The sequence below is a fragment of the Chiloscyllium plagiosum genome, chromosome 39 (assembly GCF_004010195.1).
Source record: "Chiloscyllium plagiosum isolate BGI_BamShark_2017 chromosome 39, ASM401019v2, whole genome shotgun sequence".
Taxonomy (NCBI): domain Eukaryota; kingdom Metazoa; phylum Chordata; class Chondrichthyes; order Orectolobiformes; family Hemiscylliidae; genus Chiloscyllium; species Chiloscyllium plagiosum.
In genome coordinates, this window is record NC_057748.1 from 10,058,413 (window position 1) to 10,074,669 (window position 16,257).

Genomic DNA, 16,257 nt, shown 5'->3' on the forward strand with positions numbered 1-16,257 from the left:
TCATTCTCTGCTTTTTTCTCTCTCTCTGATTGTCAAGCTGATGGATTGTCTTTTAAATCTATGTCTTTGTGCATGTCCCAGAGAGCATTCGGCATATAAAAACTCCTGACATCAGTTAGAAAAAAAACAACACAAGGGGAAAGTCTGTCATTGGTCAGAGATGACATATTTGCTGTACCTGAACTATTTTTAACCGCATTACCTCATTGTGTGGAGAGGGAGGGGGGAATTCAAGCTATTTCACTGAGTTACAGAGAGACACAGAGAGAGAGTGTGTATGTATGTGTGTGTGCATCCTACATGCCTGGTGCAACGACCCTCTTTCACCTGCAGTCGTCTGAAATAAACATCAAAACAGCTGCCGCCGTCAACAAGAATTGCAACGAGAGAAAGGTTATTTTCCTTTTATTTTTTTGGTAAGTTTATCTTTGCAAACAAGAAGAAAAAATTAATTCCCTTGCATTGTGATGACAAGTATGCAAATGCATCCGAAACAATAGAGAGGGTTAACTCGAGGGAATTGTGTAATCGTGACAAGAAGCTGAGAAATAATATTAGGGATTGCAATGATATTGCATTGCGAGCGAATTTCTTAATGTCAGATGCAGGCATGCAATAGTTTGCAAGATTGTGGCTGCATGTAAAATATGCTTTATTACGTTATTTTCATGTCAATGCTCTTTAATGTAAAACGTATTAAGCTTTATTTACAATTGTGAAAATCAGCTCTGCAGTCAATTTCCGCCTGTTAAATATTTAATCGATTTTGATATGATTTACCTCGACATCTAAGGTGCCTCGAGGCGATGGGTGAGAACTAGATTTTTAAAGAGCCTGTTTTAAGATCGTAGCTCCTTCCAGTTCAGATGAGATGCAAGGGGCAGCTTTCAGCATTTTCCACTTTCAATCGAATAAGCAATTCCAAAGTACAATGGTGGATGTTTTTTTGTTTATAATGGGGGAAAGGGAAATGAATACAGAAGCGAAGAGGTGATGGTGTATCCATCCAAGACATTCATTCGTTGGACTATTGTTCCAAAACTGCCTGCTAGAATTGAGGACCCTACAGTACAAAGGACTGAGGAAGAGGTAAATGACACAATGCCTAGGATAATACCAGGGACACCAGGATGTGGTAAATTGCCAGCTTTAACATACAAAGGGCTGTATTCACTGACCAAGGCGAAAGGTAATTGAAGTTTTCAAAATCACACGGGAGGCTTGACAAGGTAAATGCTGAAAGGGCTTGATAATAGTGCCACAAACACAGTGGGAATGGGGGGGGGGGGGGGGGCGAGATTTAGAATTTTTTCTTATGCAGAACATCACTTGGCTGCATAATCTAGACTGATGGTTTAGGGCAGTGCTGAGGGGGCACCGATTCTCTCAGATGAGATGTTAAACTCTGGAGCCCTCTCAGGATATAAAAGTCACTATTCTATAGAAGAGCAGTGAACTGGTGATGTTTCTATTCAGGGTCCTTGTTGATATTTAGCCCTCAAGCAATATACTGGCACCGATGATCACATTGCTATTCGCGGGAGCTTGCTGTGTACAAATTAATTGCCAAGTTTCCTTTTCTCATTGGCTGCAAAATGCTTGGGCATGTCCTATGCTTGTGAATGAAAAGAAATTTTCTGTTTATAAATAAGGAGCAAGTGACCACATTGAGCCACTGATCAAAGAGCTCTTAGGGGGCAAACATTTGAAGAGGAAACAAGGACTGGGTAAGGGGAAAGAAAAGGCTTCAGGGGCAGAATGGCCCCTGCTCCTGATTAGTATGTTCTGGTGATATGTTAATAGAAAGATCCAGGCCTGTCTCTGATTAATTAATTGACTTATTTAATTAAAAACCTTTCGACAAAAGTGTTTATCTTGGACAGAGCGAGGCAGCAGAAGAATGTGATCTCTGAGGAGATTTGAGTTGCAGAGAAATGGGAGCAGGTCAACAGAGAGAGAAAGCAATAAATGGGGACACTGTGGTTCAGTGGTTTCTGGAATATAACACTGTCTAACCCAGGCAAAGCTATTCCATGCAGAACAACACATTGCAAAGATATTGTATACATATTGATGTTACTGCCATCCCAGTACATTACATGGTTTGTTTTAAAGACTCGGAATAAACTCATCTGTTTCAACACAATGTCAAGGGATCTATGATCTCCACCATGGAGAGTGGCAATAGCTAAAATCTCATCTGAAAAGTTCGCACCTCCAACAGTGCAGCGCTCCCTCAGGATTGCACGAGGAGTTATCATTCCCAATTTGGAATGGGACCTGACCACGTCAGCTTCTGGACATGTAACCCATTGAACCGTGTTAATCACAGCCCAATGGACACACAATGTGCAGGAGAGTGACCCATCATTGCAGCAATTGGTAATGCAAACGTCTCCATTACTGGAGGGCTCAGTTCAATTCTGATGGGATTTGTTTTAGCGTTCACTTACTTTAGTCAAAAAGACACGATTCCATTGTGGACAGGCAGGGAGCGGTGATTTCATGGGTCTGCAGTTTTGCCAGCATTTGCATTTCTCAACTGGAGCTAAACTATAGAACGAGGCTTTAATCCGAGTTATTCTCATTGTTCCATTTTGTCACTAGCGTGAGGGAGCCACAAGGCGGCACTGGGTTGGAAGTCTTCTCTCTCTCTGAGAACAGTCTGTGTCAGCAGTGGCCCAGATGGCGTTGTCCCTATCAATCAGTGTCACCATCCCAGCTGGGAGTGTTTCCCCATCGGCAACATGGCAACGTGACTGGCAACTTGCAGCTCATCCCGGACAGTCATTGAATCGTCAAGACAGCACCAAGCTGCATTTGTGTAGCACCTTTTGTGCAGTGAGACACCCCGAGGTGTTCCAAGGGAGCAAACTTGGATGCACGGAAAATAAGAAGTTATTAAGATAGATCATCAAAGGCTTGGGAAAAGCAGCATCTCAAAGGAGAAAATCGCAGGTTGAGCAGCGTTGAGGTTTAGGGAGAGAATTCCAGAGTTTAAAGATCGAAGGCGAGGCCTGACGTTGTTGGAACCATAAAAGGATGCTCAAGAGGCCAGAACTGGCAGAATGCAGAGATTTCAGGGCGTTGTGGGGTTCAGGAGATTTGATTTAAAATACAATAGAATGATTGGCTTGTCCAGTATCCCTGAACATGGACCCGAAATGAGAGGGGGTATGGGAGGCAACAGTGTAGTCACCAGACAACCCGCACTCTTCATTTTAGCTCCCATTGAAATGTCAGCATGCCTTCCCATAGGGGTCACTGGACAGTGTTAGGGACAGACTGATACTCCAGTGAAAACAGGAGAACAGGTGAATTGACCCACAGTCAATTAGCCTGTCAATGCTTAAGGTCAAGTCACACACATGATGAATACAGCAGGAGCTCCCTAAGGTGAGTTAAGGTCTTCAGGCGAGGATGAGGGAGGTCATGGTATATTGATATTGTTACTAGTCATCCAGAGACCAATAATCTATTGATGTGGGTTCAAAACCCACAGTGGTACATGGTGACATTTGAATTCAATAAAATTTGAAATTAAAAGCTTGCCTTATGTTGACTATGTAACACTGTTGATTATCATTTTAAAAAGCCCATCTGGTTCACTAATGTCCTTTAGGGAAGGAAATCTGCCATCCTTATCTGGTCTGGGTTACATGTGACTCTTGATCTACAACAATGTGGTTGACACTTAATTTGATTTGATTTATTTATTATCACATGTACCTTGTTACAAAAATATAGTGAAAAGTATTGTGTAGTGTCGCCACTCTCTTAGAAAGACATAAAGTGCTGGAGAGACTCAGCAGGTCTGACAGCATCTGTGGAGAGAGAAACAGTGTTAGCGTTTCAAGTTTGATGTGTAGAAGAGTCATATTAGACGTTGAACATTATTGCTGTATCTCTCTTGACAGATGCTGTCAGACCTACTGAGTTTCTTCAACCAACAGCAACAAAAACAGAGGTTGCTGAACAAGCTCAGCAGGTTTGTGAAGAGAAATCAGAGTTAACATTTCGAGTCCGGTGACCCTTTCTGAGAACTGGTTTTGTTTCTTGTTTCTAGCTTCTGCAATATTTTTAAAAATTCGGTTGACTCATTACTGCCCCCTGAACTGGCAAAGCATGACACGCAGTTCAAGGGCAATTAGGGGCGGACCAACAGAAGTTGGCTTTTCTCCAATGCTGACATGCGATGAAAGAAGAGAAAATTTCAAAGTGATGGATGTGTGAATTTAAATGATGAATAAAAAAATGTGACTTTTAAAATGAAACTTTCCTCTTCTCCAGAATCAAATGGCAGGGGACAAGAAGCCAGTGAAGGGCATCAGGGCCAATCAGCTGGCTGCAATGTTGGAAGGCCAGAAAGAGATGTTGGTCATTGATTGTCGTCCTAATGCTGACTACCACATCCTACACGTGCTAAACGCTGTCAATATCTGTGCCTCAAAGATCACGCCTGAGAGGGAGTTGCTCACTGAACTCCTGCAACCAAGCCCAACAATGATGGTTTGTTCTGGTCATTTTGCTCACTCTCTTTCTCTCTTTTGTTCTTTTCTTCTGTCTGATTTCTGACGGGGCTGCTTTCTGCATGGAGCAAGATGTTTGTAATCATTAGAGGTTTTGTTTATTTCAAAAATATACTTTATTCATAAAATAATTTGATGGTCTGTACAGTTGGTCATGCCATACATACATAAACATTTACATACAGAGATCAGAGTTTATCATTTTTTATACACAGGTCTGTACGTTTATCAATCATATGCCCATATATTTAGCTGAGGCATCAGCAGAGCCCAAATGACTGCGTGGGCCCCCTGTTCTTCTTAGGCAGGTAGATGTTACACGGTGGTCTTTCCCCTCCGCGCCTTGGCGACAGCTGGCCCAAGCTTCAGCACATCCCTCAGTCCTCCAGAATGAGCAGACAGTGAAGATTCACTGCTTTCAGCAACATTAAAGAAACATTTACCTTCACTCTGAGCACTTTCATGTCTCAGTTATTAAACGTGGGAGTGACAGACACGGAACATCCTAACTTGAGTATTGCTGAAAAAAACGTGATACCCTGTTGAAGCTTTTCACCTTGCACTCACCAGGACAAAAGTGCAAGACTGCCAAATCTCAATGTATATTAGATGAGAAACAGGTATTGATCAGTTGCTTCTTGACTGGTCAAAGCATAGCCATGAAGGATACACCAGGGAACCAATGACCGCCACACTCTGGTTTCATTCAAATAAGGAGCAATGTTTGAACAATTGCCTTTGGTCTGAAGGCCCTTGCATTTAAATATATTTAGCTTTTAGCAACGTTGACTTGCCAATCGGTCGGCACCTTTTCTCCTCATGCAGGAGAAATTGTTACTGTCTTCGAGATTTGGCATTCTGGTAATTAGAGCCCATGTACCGTGCACATGTAAATAAAGGGTGACTTGGTGATGGGATACTGGCCTCTGTGCTGTTATTTCAGCTTGCTTACAAGTTCTGGTAATCAGGAAAGCAAATGGAGTTTGGTCTTTACTTCAAAGGGAATGGAGTCTAAAAATAGGGAGCTCTTTCTGATGGTATACAAGTCAGACCACAGCTGGAATACTGTGAACAGAGTGGGCACCTTGTCTAAGGAAAGACAGACTGGCTTTGGAGGCGGTCCAGAGAAGGTTCTTGGCATGAGGGACTGTTTTATAAGACCATAAGACATCAGAGTGGAAGTAAGGCCATTCGGCCCATCGAGTCCACTCCGCCATTTAAACATGACTGATGGGCATTTCAACTCCACTTAACCGCAATCACCCCAGAGAGTGGAGACATGGTAAAGGCTGGGTCTGTACTCATTGGAGTTCAGAAGTATGAGAAGCGACCTTGTTGAAACATATATTTCTTAGGGGACAAGACAGGTTAGATGTAGAAAGACTGTTTCCCTTTGTGGGAGATCCCAGGTATGGAGGGTCTGTCTTATGGGAAGACCTTGAATAGATTCTGCCTTTACTCATTGGAATTTAGAAGAATAAGAGACAGTCTTATTGAAATATACAGGATTGTTGGGGAACTTGACAGGATAAATTTAGAGAGGTTGGTTCCTCTTTTTGGGGGGGTCTAAGACCAGAGGGCACAATCTTAAAACAAGGGGTCCACTTTTTAAGAGAATGTGTGCAGAGGCTGTCAAGGCTGGATCGCTAAGAGTATTCAAGACTGAGTTGGAAAAATTTGTAATCAGTAAAAGGAATCTCCAGTTAGGGGTATAAGGAAGGAGAATGGGGTTGGAGATAATCAGATCAGCCATGAGCTTATCGAATGGCAGAGCAGATTCAATGGGCTGAATGGCCTGCTTCAATCCCTACATTTTACCGTTATGTCTCTTTTTGTCAGCAATACACACTCAGTCATGCAATGAATGGGTTACTGCAAATAAGGGGAGCATTCGGCCCATTGAGTCCATAATCTGCCCTCTGCAACAGAAACTTACAAATCCTATAGTACAGCCTTTTTTCCATTGTCCCGCAAACATTGTCTCCTAAGATTCTTACCCAGTGCCCCTTTGATTGACTCTGCCTGTGTCACACTGATCCAACCACCTTCTTGTTTAAAAATGTTTTTCCTAACGCCACCATAGCGTCTTGTGCCAATCACCATTAAACAGTGTCCTTCGATTCTGGATCATGCCACCAACGGAACAACTTCCTCTTTATGTCCAAACTTAGAGACTTTGGCACAGAGTATGTTTGTTTTCTGATTGACCATGGGACGGTTGGCACCGTAACAATTAACTAATAACAGAGTGACTAATGATGATGTGGGGTGGGGCAATTGGAGGCATGAGATCATGTGAAGAAATGTCCAGCAATACGTATGACCAATCTTAATGGGAGTGGGCTGGTGCAGTGATTAAGTTGACACTAGAATGCTAAAGTTGTGACTAATGCTCTAGGGACATGAGTTCAATTCCTACCATAGTAACTGGTGGAATTTATATCCCAGTTAATAAAATGTGCAATGTTACACCAGTCTCAGCAATGGTGACCATTGTCAATTATCACCGATTGTTTAAATAAAAGGTCCGGTTTTTAAAGGAAGGAAATCTGCTGTCTTTACTTGCTCTGGTCTACATGAGACCTCAGGTGGACAGCAGTGTGGTTGACTCTTAATTGCTCCTCTGAAGTGGTCAGGGAAGGGAAACAAGCTCAAGATTTATCAATGTTGCCAACATCCCATGAAAGAATTAGAAAAAAAGTTGAGAAGTTATTAGAGGAGAAGATCTTTATTGTGATCCTATTAATTGTCTCCCCAGACAAAGGACCTAGAAGCAAAGGAGCTGGTGCTATATGACCAAGAAACAAAGGATGCAAAATGTCCTCCAGCCAGCGACATCATCACAATCCTCCTGCGAAAACTGGAGAAGCAATTCAACAATATATATTTTCTTAAAGGTACAGCCTATAATTTAAAGGGAAAATTTTACTGTTGGTATACTTTTCTCATTAAAGTTCCATGGGTCCAGTAGCAAGCTGGCAATGTCAATGTACTGGTAATCCATGGATAATAGATCCAGAGACATGAGTTTGAACCCCATTATGACTGCTGGCAGATGTAGAGTCATAGAGATGTACAGCATGGAAACAGACCCTTCGGTCCAACCCGTCCATGCCGACCAGATATCCCAAACCAATCTAGTCCCACCTGCCAGCACCCGGCCCATATCCCTCTAAACCCTTCCTATTCATATACCCACCCAAATGCCTCTAAAATGTTGCAATTGTACTAGCCTCCACCACTTCCTCTGGCAGCTCATTCCATACCTGTACCACCCTCTGGTAAATTCAATTAATTGAACAATGTCATATTAAAGAGCTTGCATCAGTTGTGGTGACCATGAATCTAATGGAAAATCAAATCGTCTTCTCTAATATCTATTAAGGGAGGAAATCTGCCATCCTTTCCCAATCTGACCCATACGGGACTCCAGATTCACACCAATGTGATTGATACTTAACTGCCTTCTGAATAGGCCTAGGAAGCCACTCAGTTATATTTAATGTGGCTCACCACTACCTTCTCAAGGGCAATCAGGAATATACGATAAATGCTAACCTTGCCACAGATGGCTACCTCTTGTGAATGAATGAAAAGAAAATGTTCCAGACTGAGTTTTGTATTCATTTTCACCCATTCCTTCTATGGTTGTCCCATTGTCTCCTGATGGATGTCACTGGGCTGCAAGCAAAAGGAGGCAGCTAAGTCCACAATACCTTGGCTATCCTCCCAGTGTAAGTCCAAAGAGTAATGATAGACAGTCTGTTTTAGCTTGGAGAATTCCACTGCCCGGTGCAGGTTTCTCTGGGTGTTGATTAAGAGATGGACAATGGTTGAATCCCCTTTCATCAAGTGTCAAAGTTAACAGGCACCACTTACAACCACCTCAGTAAGATAAAATGTTAACCTTTCTTTTGTAACGACATTCTCAATGATCTTGAGTAAGAAGAGAATAATCAACCATGACACTCAATCCCGACCAGTGATTGATATTGCCTGTCTTTGGACGCCAGCTGAAGACAGCGTTGGCTGTGAGGCCTGCCCTAGCAGAAACAGCCTCTGGTCACTTGCTATAGGCTCAAAAAAGAGTGACCAGCCTAAAGGGGATGTGGCCAGACAGAATGGCACCCAATGAACAATACCCCAGCAAGTAGCCAATTCTTTGGGACAAATTTGGGATGGTAATTGCACTTCAATGATGTGATGGTCTCATTGTGGTAACATCACCAGACTGGCATTCCAGAGGCCGAGACTAATTGGCTCAAGGACATAGGTTCAAAGCCCACCACGACAGCTAGTGGAATTTAAATTCAGCTAATAAATCTTGAATATAAAGTTAGTCTGATGGCATGACACCTACTGATTCCCATGTCGTTCACTGAAGCCTTTCAGGGAAGGATATCTGCTATCTATGCCTGGTCAGGCCTACATGTAACTCCAGACCCACTGCAACATGACTGACTTTTTCCTGCCCTCTGAAATGGCCCTAGCAAGTCATATGATTCAAGGGCACTTTAGGGATAGTCACCAAATGCTGACCTTACCACTGATACCCATATCTCATGAAAGAGTTAAAGAGTGGATGGCCATTCAGATGGAATTAGGAGCAGAACTGCGCAATTCGGTCCCTCTTGTCAAGAAAGATGCAGCTAGGTAACAGGCTTCTCATTGAACTCTAGCCCAGAGAACAACCAGCATCTTTGGCGACATATTTGAGATGGTAATTTTAATACTATGACTAGGAAAGAGCCTTGGTTCTTGGTTGTGGGTTTGGTTGAGGGGGGTAGGGGGAGGTTTGGTTTTAATAGGGAAAGTAAAAACAATGACTGCAGATGCTGGAAACCAGATTCTAGATTAGAGTGGTGCTGGAAATGCACAGCAGTTCAGGCAGCATCCGAGAAGCAGGAAAATCGACGTTTCGGGCAAAAGCCCTTCATCAGGAATAGAGGGGAAGGCCTGTTGAAGAGCTTTAAGAATGTTGAAATGTTCTTATCCTTTCTGTCTGGCTCCCTCTAATGCCATACCATTCCCTTCTTTCCAGGGGGATTTCTGGAGTTTTCCTCGTGTTTTCCCAGCCTGTGTGAAGGGAAGTCAACCAATTCACTGCCCAGCAGCTTCTCACAGCCGTGTCTCTCCATGTGTGACATGGGACCCACTCAGATCCTCCCCTACTTCTACTTGGGCTCTCAGAATGATGTTCTGAATAAGGTGGGTAAGGCGCAGGGCTAGAGGATACAGGCCTACAACAACCAGTTTTGATTGAAACCAGGGTCCAGGGTCAACCCTACCCCCAGCTTCAAAGAAACTCCATGGGATTCTCCCAGAACTTCGGCAGAGGATTGGTGGAATTCTTGGAGAAATGGCAAAGATGGGTGTTTGTACCATTTCTCTAGGAATTCTGCCAGTTGTTTGCTGTGGGACATCGAATGGAAACCACCAATTAGGAATGGGATTGAAGCTGGATAATGGAGATCTTGGGATTTTTGTTCAATCACATTTGAGAATGAAAGGAGCCACTGCCGAGAATTTTCCCGGAGCGGTTTAAGCTGTGGCACAAGTGTGTGTTAGGTTCGGTTGCGCAGGATCTGTGGAAGGTGGTAGGTTTGGGGGAGCCACAGGAAACTGGAGTGGACTATGCAGGAGACTGCAGAGGCAGCTTCAGCTTTGATGGTGAGACTGGAGGAAACGCAAGCTTCATTCATTATTCCACTAGGGTCGTGACACAGCAGCAGGATTTGCTTTGAAGTTATTGTGTTTTGAAGAAGATATGATTATCTGGCAAGTGGTGGGACTGAAAGTTATAAAGGTAGATATAAGCACAAAGCCGTTTGAATAATTCATGTCTTACCTACCTTACCTTACTCAGTCCATCACAAAAATAGTTAAAGGAAAATGTGGCTTATTCTGGTTTAAATTGTTTCACTGGGTATCGTTGGATGCAGCAATGCATTGGATGAAATGAGGACTGACTTCCCCTCTCCTGCCACAACCATCTGATGAAGGAGCGGCGCTCCGAAAGCTAGTGCTTCCAATTAAATCTGTTGGACTACAACCTGGTGTTATGTGACTTTTAATGGCATGGTGGCTCAGTGGTTAACACTGCTGCCTCACAGCACCAGAGACCCAGGTTCAATTCCTGCCTCAGGCTGTGTGGAGTTTACACATTCACTGCGTGGGTTTCCTCCGGATTCCTCCCGCAGTCCAAAAATGTGCAGGTTAGGTGAATTGGCCATGCTAGATTGCTTGTAGTGTTAGGTGAAGGGGTAAATGTAGAGGGGTGGGTTGCTCTTCGGAGGGTCGGTGTGGACTTGTTGGGCCAAAGGGCCTGTTTCCACACTGTAAGTAATCTAATCTAAAAAAAAACTTCTTAGTCTCTTATCATTTTCATGAAAAGGAGGTGGGTGGTTTAAAGGCTGTAAATTAGACGAGGAAAGCAGCGTTGAGAGAGTGTCCTCTGCTTCAGGAAAGAATGGGGGTTGAGCAGGAAATCTATCTTCATATCAACATGATGATGGCACAAAAAAAAGGACAGAAGTAGTGCAGGAAAGCGAATTGATTTTAATTGCTCTGTGACTTTCTCTTGTAGGAATTGATGACTCAGAATGGGATAACCCACATTTTGAATGTGAGCAGTAACTGCCCAAAACCCACATTTATCCCGGACAGCCATTTCCTGAGGATCCCAGTCAATGACAGCTACTGTGAGAGTCTCTTACCTTGGCTGAACAAGTCTGTGGAATTCATAGGTATGAAGTTAAACGGTGAAACGTGGACTAGTAGATGGGGAGAGTGTGGATACATTCAGTAATTCAGCCTGTAAATATCATAAAGCACAGTTTTGTGGCCTAGCTCGCACCAATCACTCCTGTTTTCACTGACCTACATTGGCGCCTGGTCTATCAAATGGCTCAGATTTAAATCCTTTATAATTATGTTCAAACTCCCCTTTGGCTTTGCCATCTCTGTAACTTATTCCAGCTCTGCAACTCTCTTAAGAATTCAGAATTCCAACAATGCTGAGGAAGGGTCACCCAACCTGAAACGTTAATTTTGACTCCTCTTCACAGATAATGCCAGACCTGCTGAGCTTTTCCAGCATCTTCTGTTTTTGTTTTTCCTCCAACTCTGGCTTCATGTGCAACGTGACTTCCATAACTCCACCATAAGTAGTTGTGCCTTTAATTCCTAAATCCTGAGCTCTGGACTCCCTTCTTTAAACTTGTCCTGATTTAAGATATTCCTTTAAAATTTCTATTTGATCGAGCTTTTAGTCACCAGTCCTAATATTCCTTTATGGGATTCATGTTTCTCTGATAACTGTCTTGTGAAGCACTTTGAGATGTTTTACTACATAAAAGGCACTATATGATAAACGTTGTCCTTATTTTGCACATCCCCTCCAAACCCCAACACACTTTCTCAAGGAGCAGACTCCTTCTTTTCACACATACCCAGTTGTCATCCTATGCTTTGTCCAGTTGGAAGTTCTTCATGTCTGGCCCTGGATAATGAGTCTCAACTACATGTTCAACAATATCAGAGCCGTGTGCTAGCAGAAACATTCTCCCGTCTGTGCTAAACAGCAATGTGGTCAATTCTTGCAGATTTGTCGCTGCTCCCATTGAGATCAGACCAGGAAACACCTGAATGTAGGGTTCAGTATCACACTAGGAAGCAATAAGACTAAGGGACAAATCTCTTTCCAGTGAAAGATTTTACATCCACCCAGTGACCTGATGCATTGGAAAGATCCCCTGACACTTTCCAAAGATGAGTAGGGTACATGTTGAACGTCTTTCCCTCAACAAGCAGTAGTCATTTGTCTTATAGCTGTTTGTGAGCACTCGCTGGTCACAGACTAGCTGTTGGACTTCCCAAGGTTTAACTGTGACTATATGTGGAAGTAGGAGAAAGTGAGGACTGCAGATGCTGGAGATCAGAGCTGAAAATGTGTTGCTGGAAAAGCGCAGCAGGTCAGGCAGCATCCAAGGCGCAGGAGAATCGACGTTTCGGGCATGAGCCCTTCCTGAAGCAGGACTCATGCCCGAAACGTCGATTCTCCTGCTCCTTGGATGCTGCCTGACCTGCTGCGCTTTTCCAGCAACTCATTTTCAGCTCGTATATGTGGAAGTACTTTGTTGGATCTCAAGCACTCTGGAACATCTTAACAATCTGGAAGTTGTTAAATAAATGCAAGTTGGCTCTTCCTTTCTTAACGATGTTCTTGGTATTTACTGTTTCACACAGACACAGTGCGGTCAATGAAGTCTCGGGTTTTGGTTCACTGCTTGGCTGGGATCTCGCGGTCTGCAGCAATTGCTATTGCTTACGTCATGAGGACAATGGATTTCTCTTTGGACGATGCTTACAGGTATGACAGAGCATCTTCTGGGGATTTGTAAAACAGAAGCAGTGAAACATGGGTGCAGATTCTGAGAGAGACGAACAAGGCTTTGGGACAAAGTGTTGAGTGTTGACAGTGTGAAGCTAGTTCAAGTCAGATTTTTGAGTGATTCATTGAACGTAAACTGCAACAGAACACTAATATCAGTTGGTAAACCCGAATATCACTGAAAAGAGAGATAAGTTGCTGGAGCTTTTCATCTTACACTCATCAGGACAAATGCAAGAATGCCAAATTTCAAGCAATCAGTACAACTTATACTCCATGTGAAAAGAGCACTGATTCGCTGCCAAGCTGACCTTGATTAGTCAGGACATTACCTTGGAGAAAATAATAGAAAATTCTCATGTAGTTCAAAAAGGTTTGGACATGCTCCATTCGTTTGCAGAGAATGGGTCCCTGAATTTAAATATATGTCATTTCCAGTGAGCCTTAGTGGCACATGTTGTGAGCTTCACCAACTATTTTCAAGTATTTCAGAGGTGGGAGATGTGGAGAGAGTGATCAAGAGAGGGAGAGAGACAAGACCAAGAAGTGGAGAAGGGGAATGGTGTGAGAAGAGAGAAAGACGAATGGGTACAGATAGCTTGCCAGGATGAAAACACAGAGAAGAGAGACAGATAGAGTGACATATAGTGAGGAGAAACTACAGGTAGAATATTGAGAGACATGGAGAAACAAGTGAGAAAAAAGGCAATTATGAGGGAAGCACTTTTTCACAGTTGAATTGCAGATACCTAAATTCTCTCTCTTATTAGATAGACGGTAGGTCAGTTGAAACATAACTGAGTATGATGGGTTTTTTGTTCAGTCAGGGTGTCAATAGTGAAAGGGGGCAATAGGATTGCAAGTGCTGGTCACCCACTATGTAATTGAATGACAGAACAGGCCCAAGATGCTGAATGGCCTTGCCCTGTTTTTATTGTTTCTAGTGGTAGGCTTGTGGGCCGAATGGCATCTTGCCCCCGAACATTCAGCATTCTTTTCTCAAAATGCTAAAGTGTGTCGTGGTGTGACTGTATGTTATTCCCATTATCTCACCTTTGTAAGGGACCCTGGCTGCTTTAGTGAAGGATATCGCAGCCAAGCTAACTCCTGCCCCTGTCCAAAACCCACAGTGCTGTGGCTCGGCGGTTAGCACTGCTGCCTCACAGCGCCAGGGACCCAGGTTCGATTCCAGCCTTGGGCGACTGTTTGTGTGGGGTTCTTCCCATCTCTGTGCAGGTTTCCTCTGTGTGCTCTGGTTTCCTCCCACAGTCCAAAGATGTGCAGGTTAGGTGAGTGGTCTCCAGGTATGTGTAGACTAGGTGGATTAATCGTGGGAAATGGAGGGTTACAGGCATTGAATAGGGTCTAGTTCAGGTGCTCTTCAGAGGATCAGTGCAGCATTGGTGGGCTGAATGGCCTCTTTCTGCACTGTGGAATTCTATGTTGCACCAACTAGTAGGGTTCGATTGTAGGAGCCCTAGCTGCTTCTAGCCTTGCTGTTTGAGAAACCTGCCAACACTTACTCACTAGATCACTTGGATGAAAGGGCACTTTTCTTTCTTCTTTATCTTGCATGAACTGTGGGCATCATTGACACAGCAATGTCATCAAGGCCAGCATTTGTTGCCTACCATTAACTGCCCATGAACTGAGTAGCTTGCTCGGGGCATTTCAGAGTGCAATTACGAGTCAACCACATTGCTGTGGCCCTGGAGTCACAAGTGAAGCTAGACCAGGTAAGAAAGGCAGATGGCACATCAGTAAACCAGATCGATGTTTAACAACAATCAATTATAATCATCCTGGTCATTACTGAGACCGGCTTCATATTTCTGATTCTTTCATTTATTTTCAGCCAGGCTACTGTGGTGGGATTGGAAGCCCACTCTCAGAACATCAGTGTGGACCTCTGAAATACTAGTTTAGAGATAGAACTATGACCATCACTACCTCCTCTAAAGGGAGGAGAAGGAGGAGGTCTAACTACTGAAGCTAATTGTTTTTAACATCCGTTTTTGCTTACAACTACCTTATGAAAATAATTATTGTTTGCCTTGATCAGGTTTGTGAAAGACCGAAGACCCTCAATATCGCCGAACTTCAACTTCCTGGGCCAGTTAGTGGAGTATGAAAAGACCATCCTTCAGATCCAGGCTTCGGCCCACACAGCACAAAGCCTCCTTCATCCTCAGAACAGCCCAACGCAAGAAGAGGCCAACCAGCTGGACACTTGTGAAGACCCCGATGAAGACGCAGCAATACTTGCCCCTCATTTTCCCACCTTGCACATTCCAGCACAGCGCATGGACCGTTTGGGTAAAGGCAAAGGATTTGGCAATGATGCGGGTAGCAATCCCAGAGACTTTGGGAAAGTGGCTCCAGAGATGACAGCCTTTCAGCAAGGGTTCTCCGAGCTCCGCCTCTCGCCGGAGCAGATATCACACACCAGCGGCTTGAAGCGCTCTTTCTCCCTGGACGTGAAGTCTGTCTACTCTTCAGCCCCGCATGTCGGATGCTATCAGGCCGCGCAGCCAGCGGAGACAGGCCCTGTCCCAAAGCTGCTGGGTTTTCAGAGCAAGTTGGTCACCAGCACCTTCAACCCATTCACCCTCTTGTTCGGCAACACCAGGAAAGGCCGTGGGAAAGACAGCAACATGCCTCATGGAGCCACGCAGGTTTCGAAAGCCCAGCAGAAATGTAGCTGTCTCGAGAATCCTTCTCCTGTCATTGGAGCTGACCAAGGACCAATGCGTTCCCCTTGCGTGACTCGCCAAAAGGACAGTGGTCAGAATGATCCCACCGCAAGAGTGACACTGAGCTTGCCCGTTGCCAAATCATCGCCGCTGCTTGATTATAGCAGCTGCCTCATAACAGTGCATGGCAAGAGGACACAGTTATCTCTGTTTGAACATCCTTACAGTGGCCCCACAGATTGCAAGGCCATCACACCCGATCACATCACGAGGAACGTGGGCCTCTACGCTGACAATGTGGTGAAATCCTAAACCTTGTTGTGAAAATAAACAAACACGTCCCGTGATCTGTTTAGTTTGGATTCGCTCCTTCGAAGAGGAAGGGTAGACAGGCCAAAGAATTACCCTTTGAACTTTTGGCCTGTTCTTCCTCTCTTTGACCACAAATGCCCTCTGCAGTAGGCCTAGAATCGCTCAAACATTACCATTGCTAAGGCCCCCACGTCATATTTCTCAGGCCTTTTACTGATTTAAGGCCATTCTTTAATCTGTTGAGACATTGTTAGCAACTGAACACAGTCAAAAGGCGAACACCTTTGCAGAAACAGTGTCCACGGGAAAATAACGAACATATGTTTAAGAG

General features: G+C 44.0%; 1 protein-coding gene across 1 annotated transcript; it reads left to right on the plus strand.

Annotated features, from left to right (window-relative positions):
* The first annotated feature begins 213 nt into the window (after positions 1–213).
* Positions 214–15,926, plus strand: LOC122542019 (dual specificity protein phosphatase 8-like). The gene is made up of 7 exons (XM_043679310.1): positions 214–393; positions 4,291–4,509; positions 7,288–7,426; positions 9,571–9,737; positions 11,116–11,275; positions 12,777–12,900; positions 14,984–15,926. The coding sequence occupies exons 1-7, from the start codon at positions 301–303 to the stop codon at positions 15,924–15,926; spliced, it is 1,845 nt and encodes a 614-aa protein (XP_043535245.1). The 5' UTR covers positions 214–300.
* Positions 15,927–16,257: the final 331 nt, after the last annotated feature.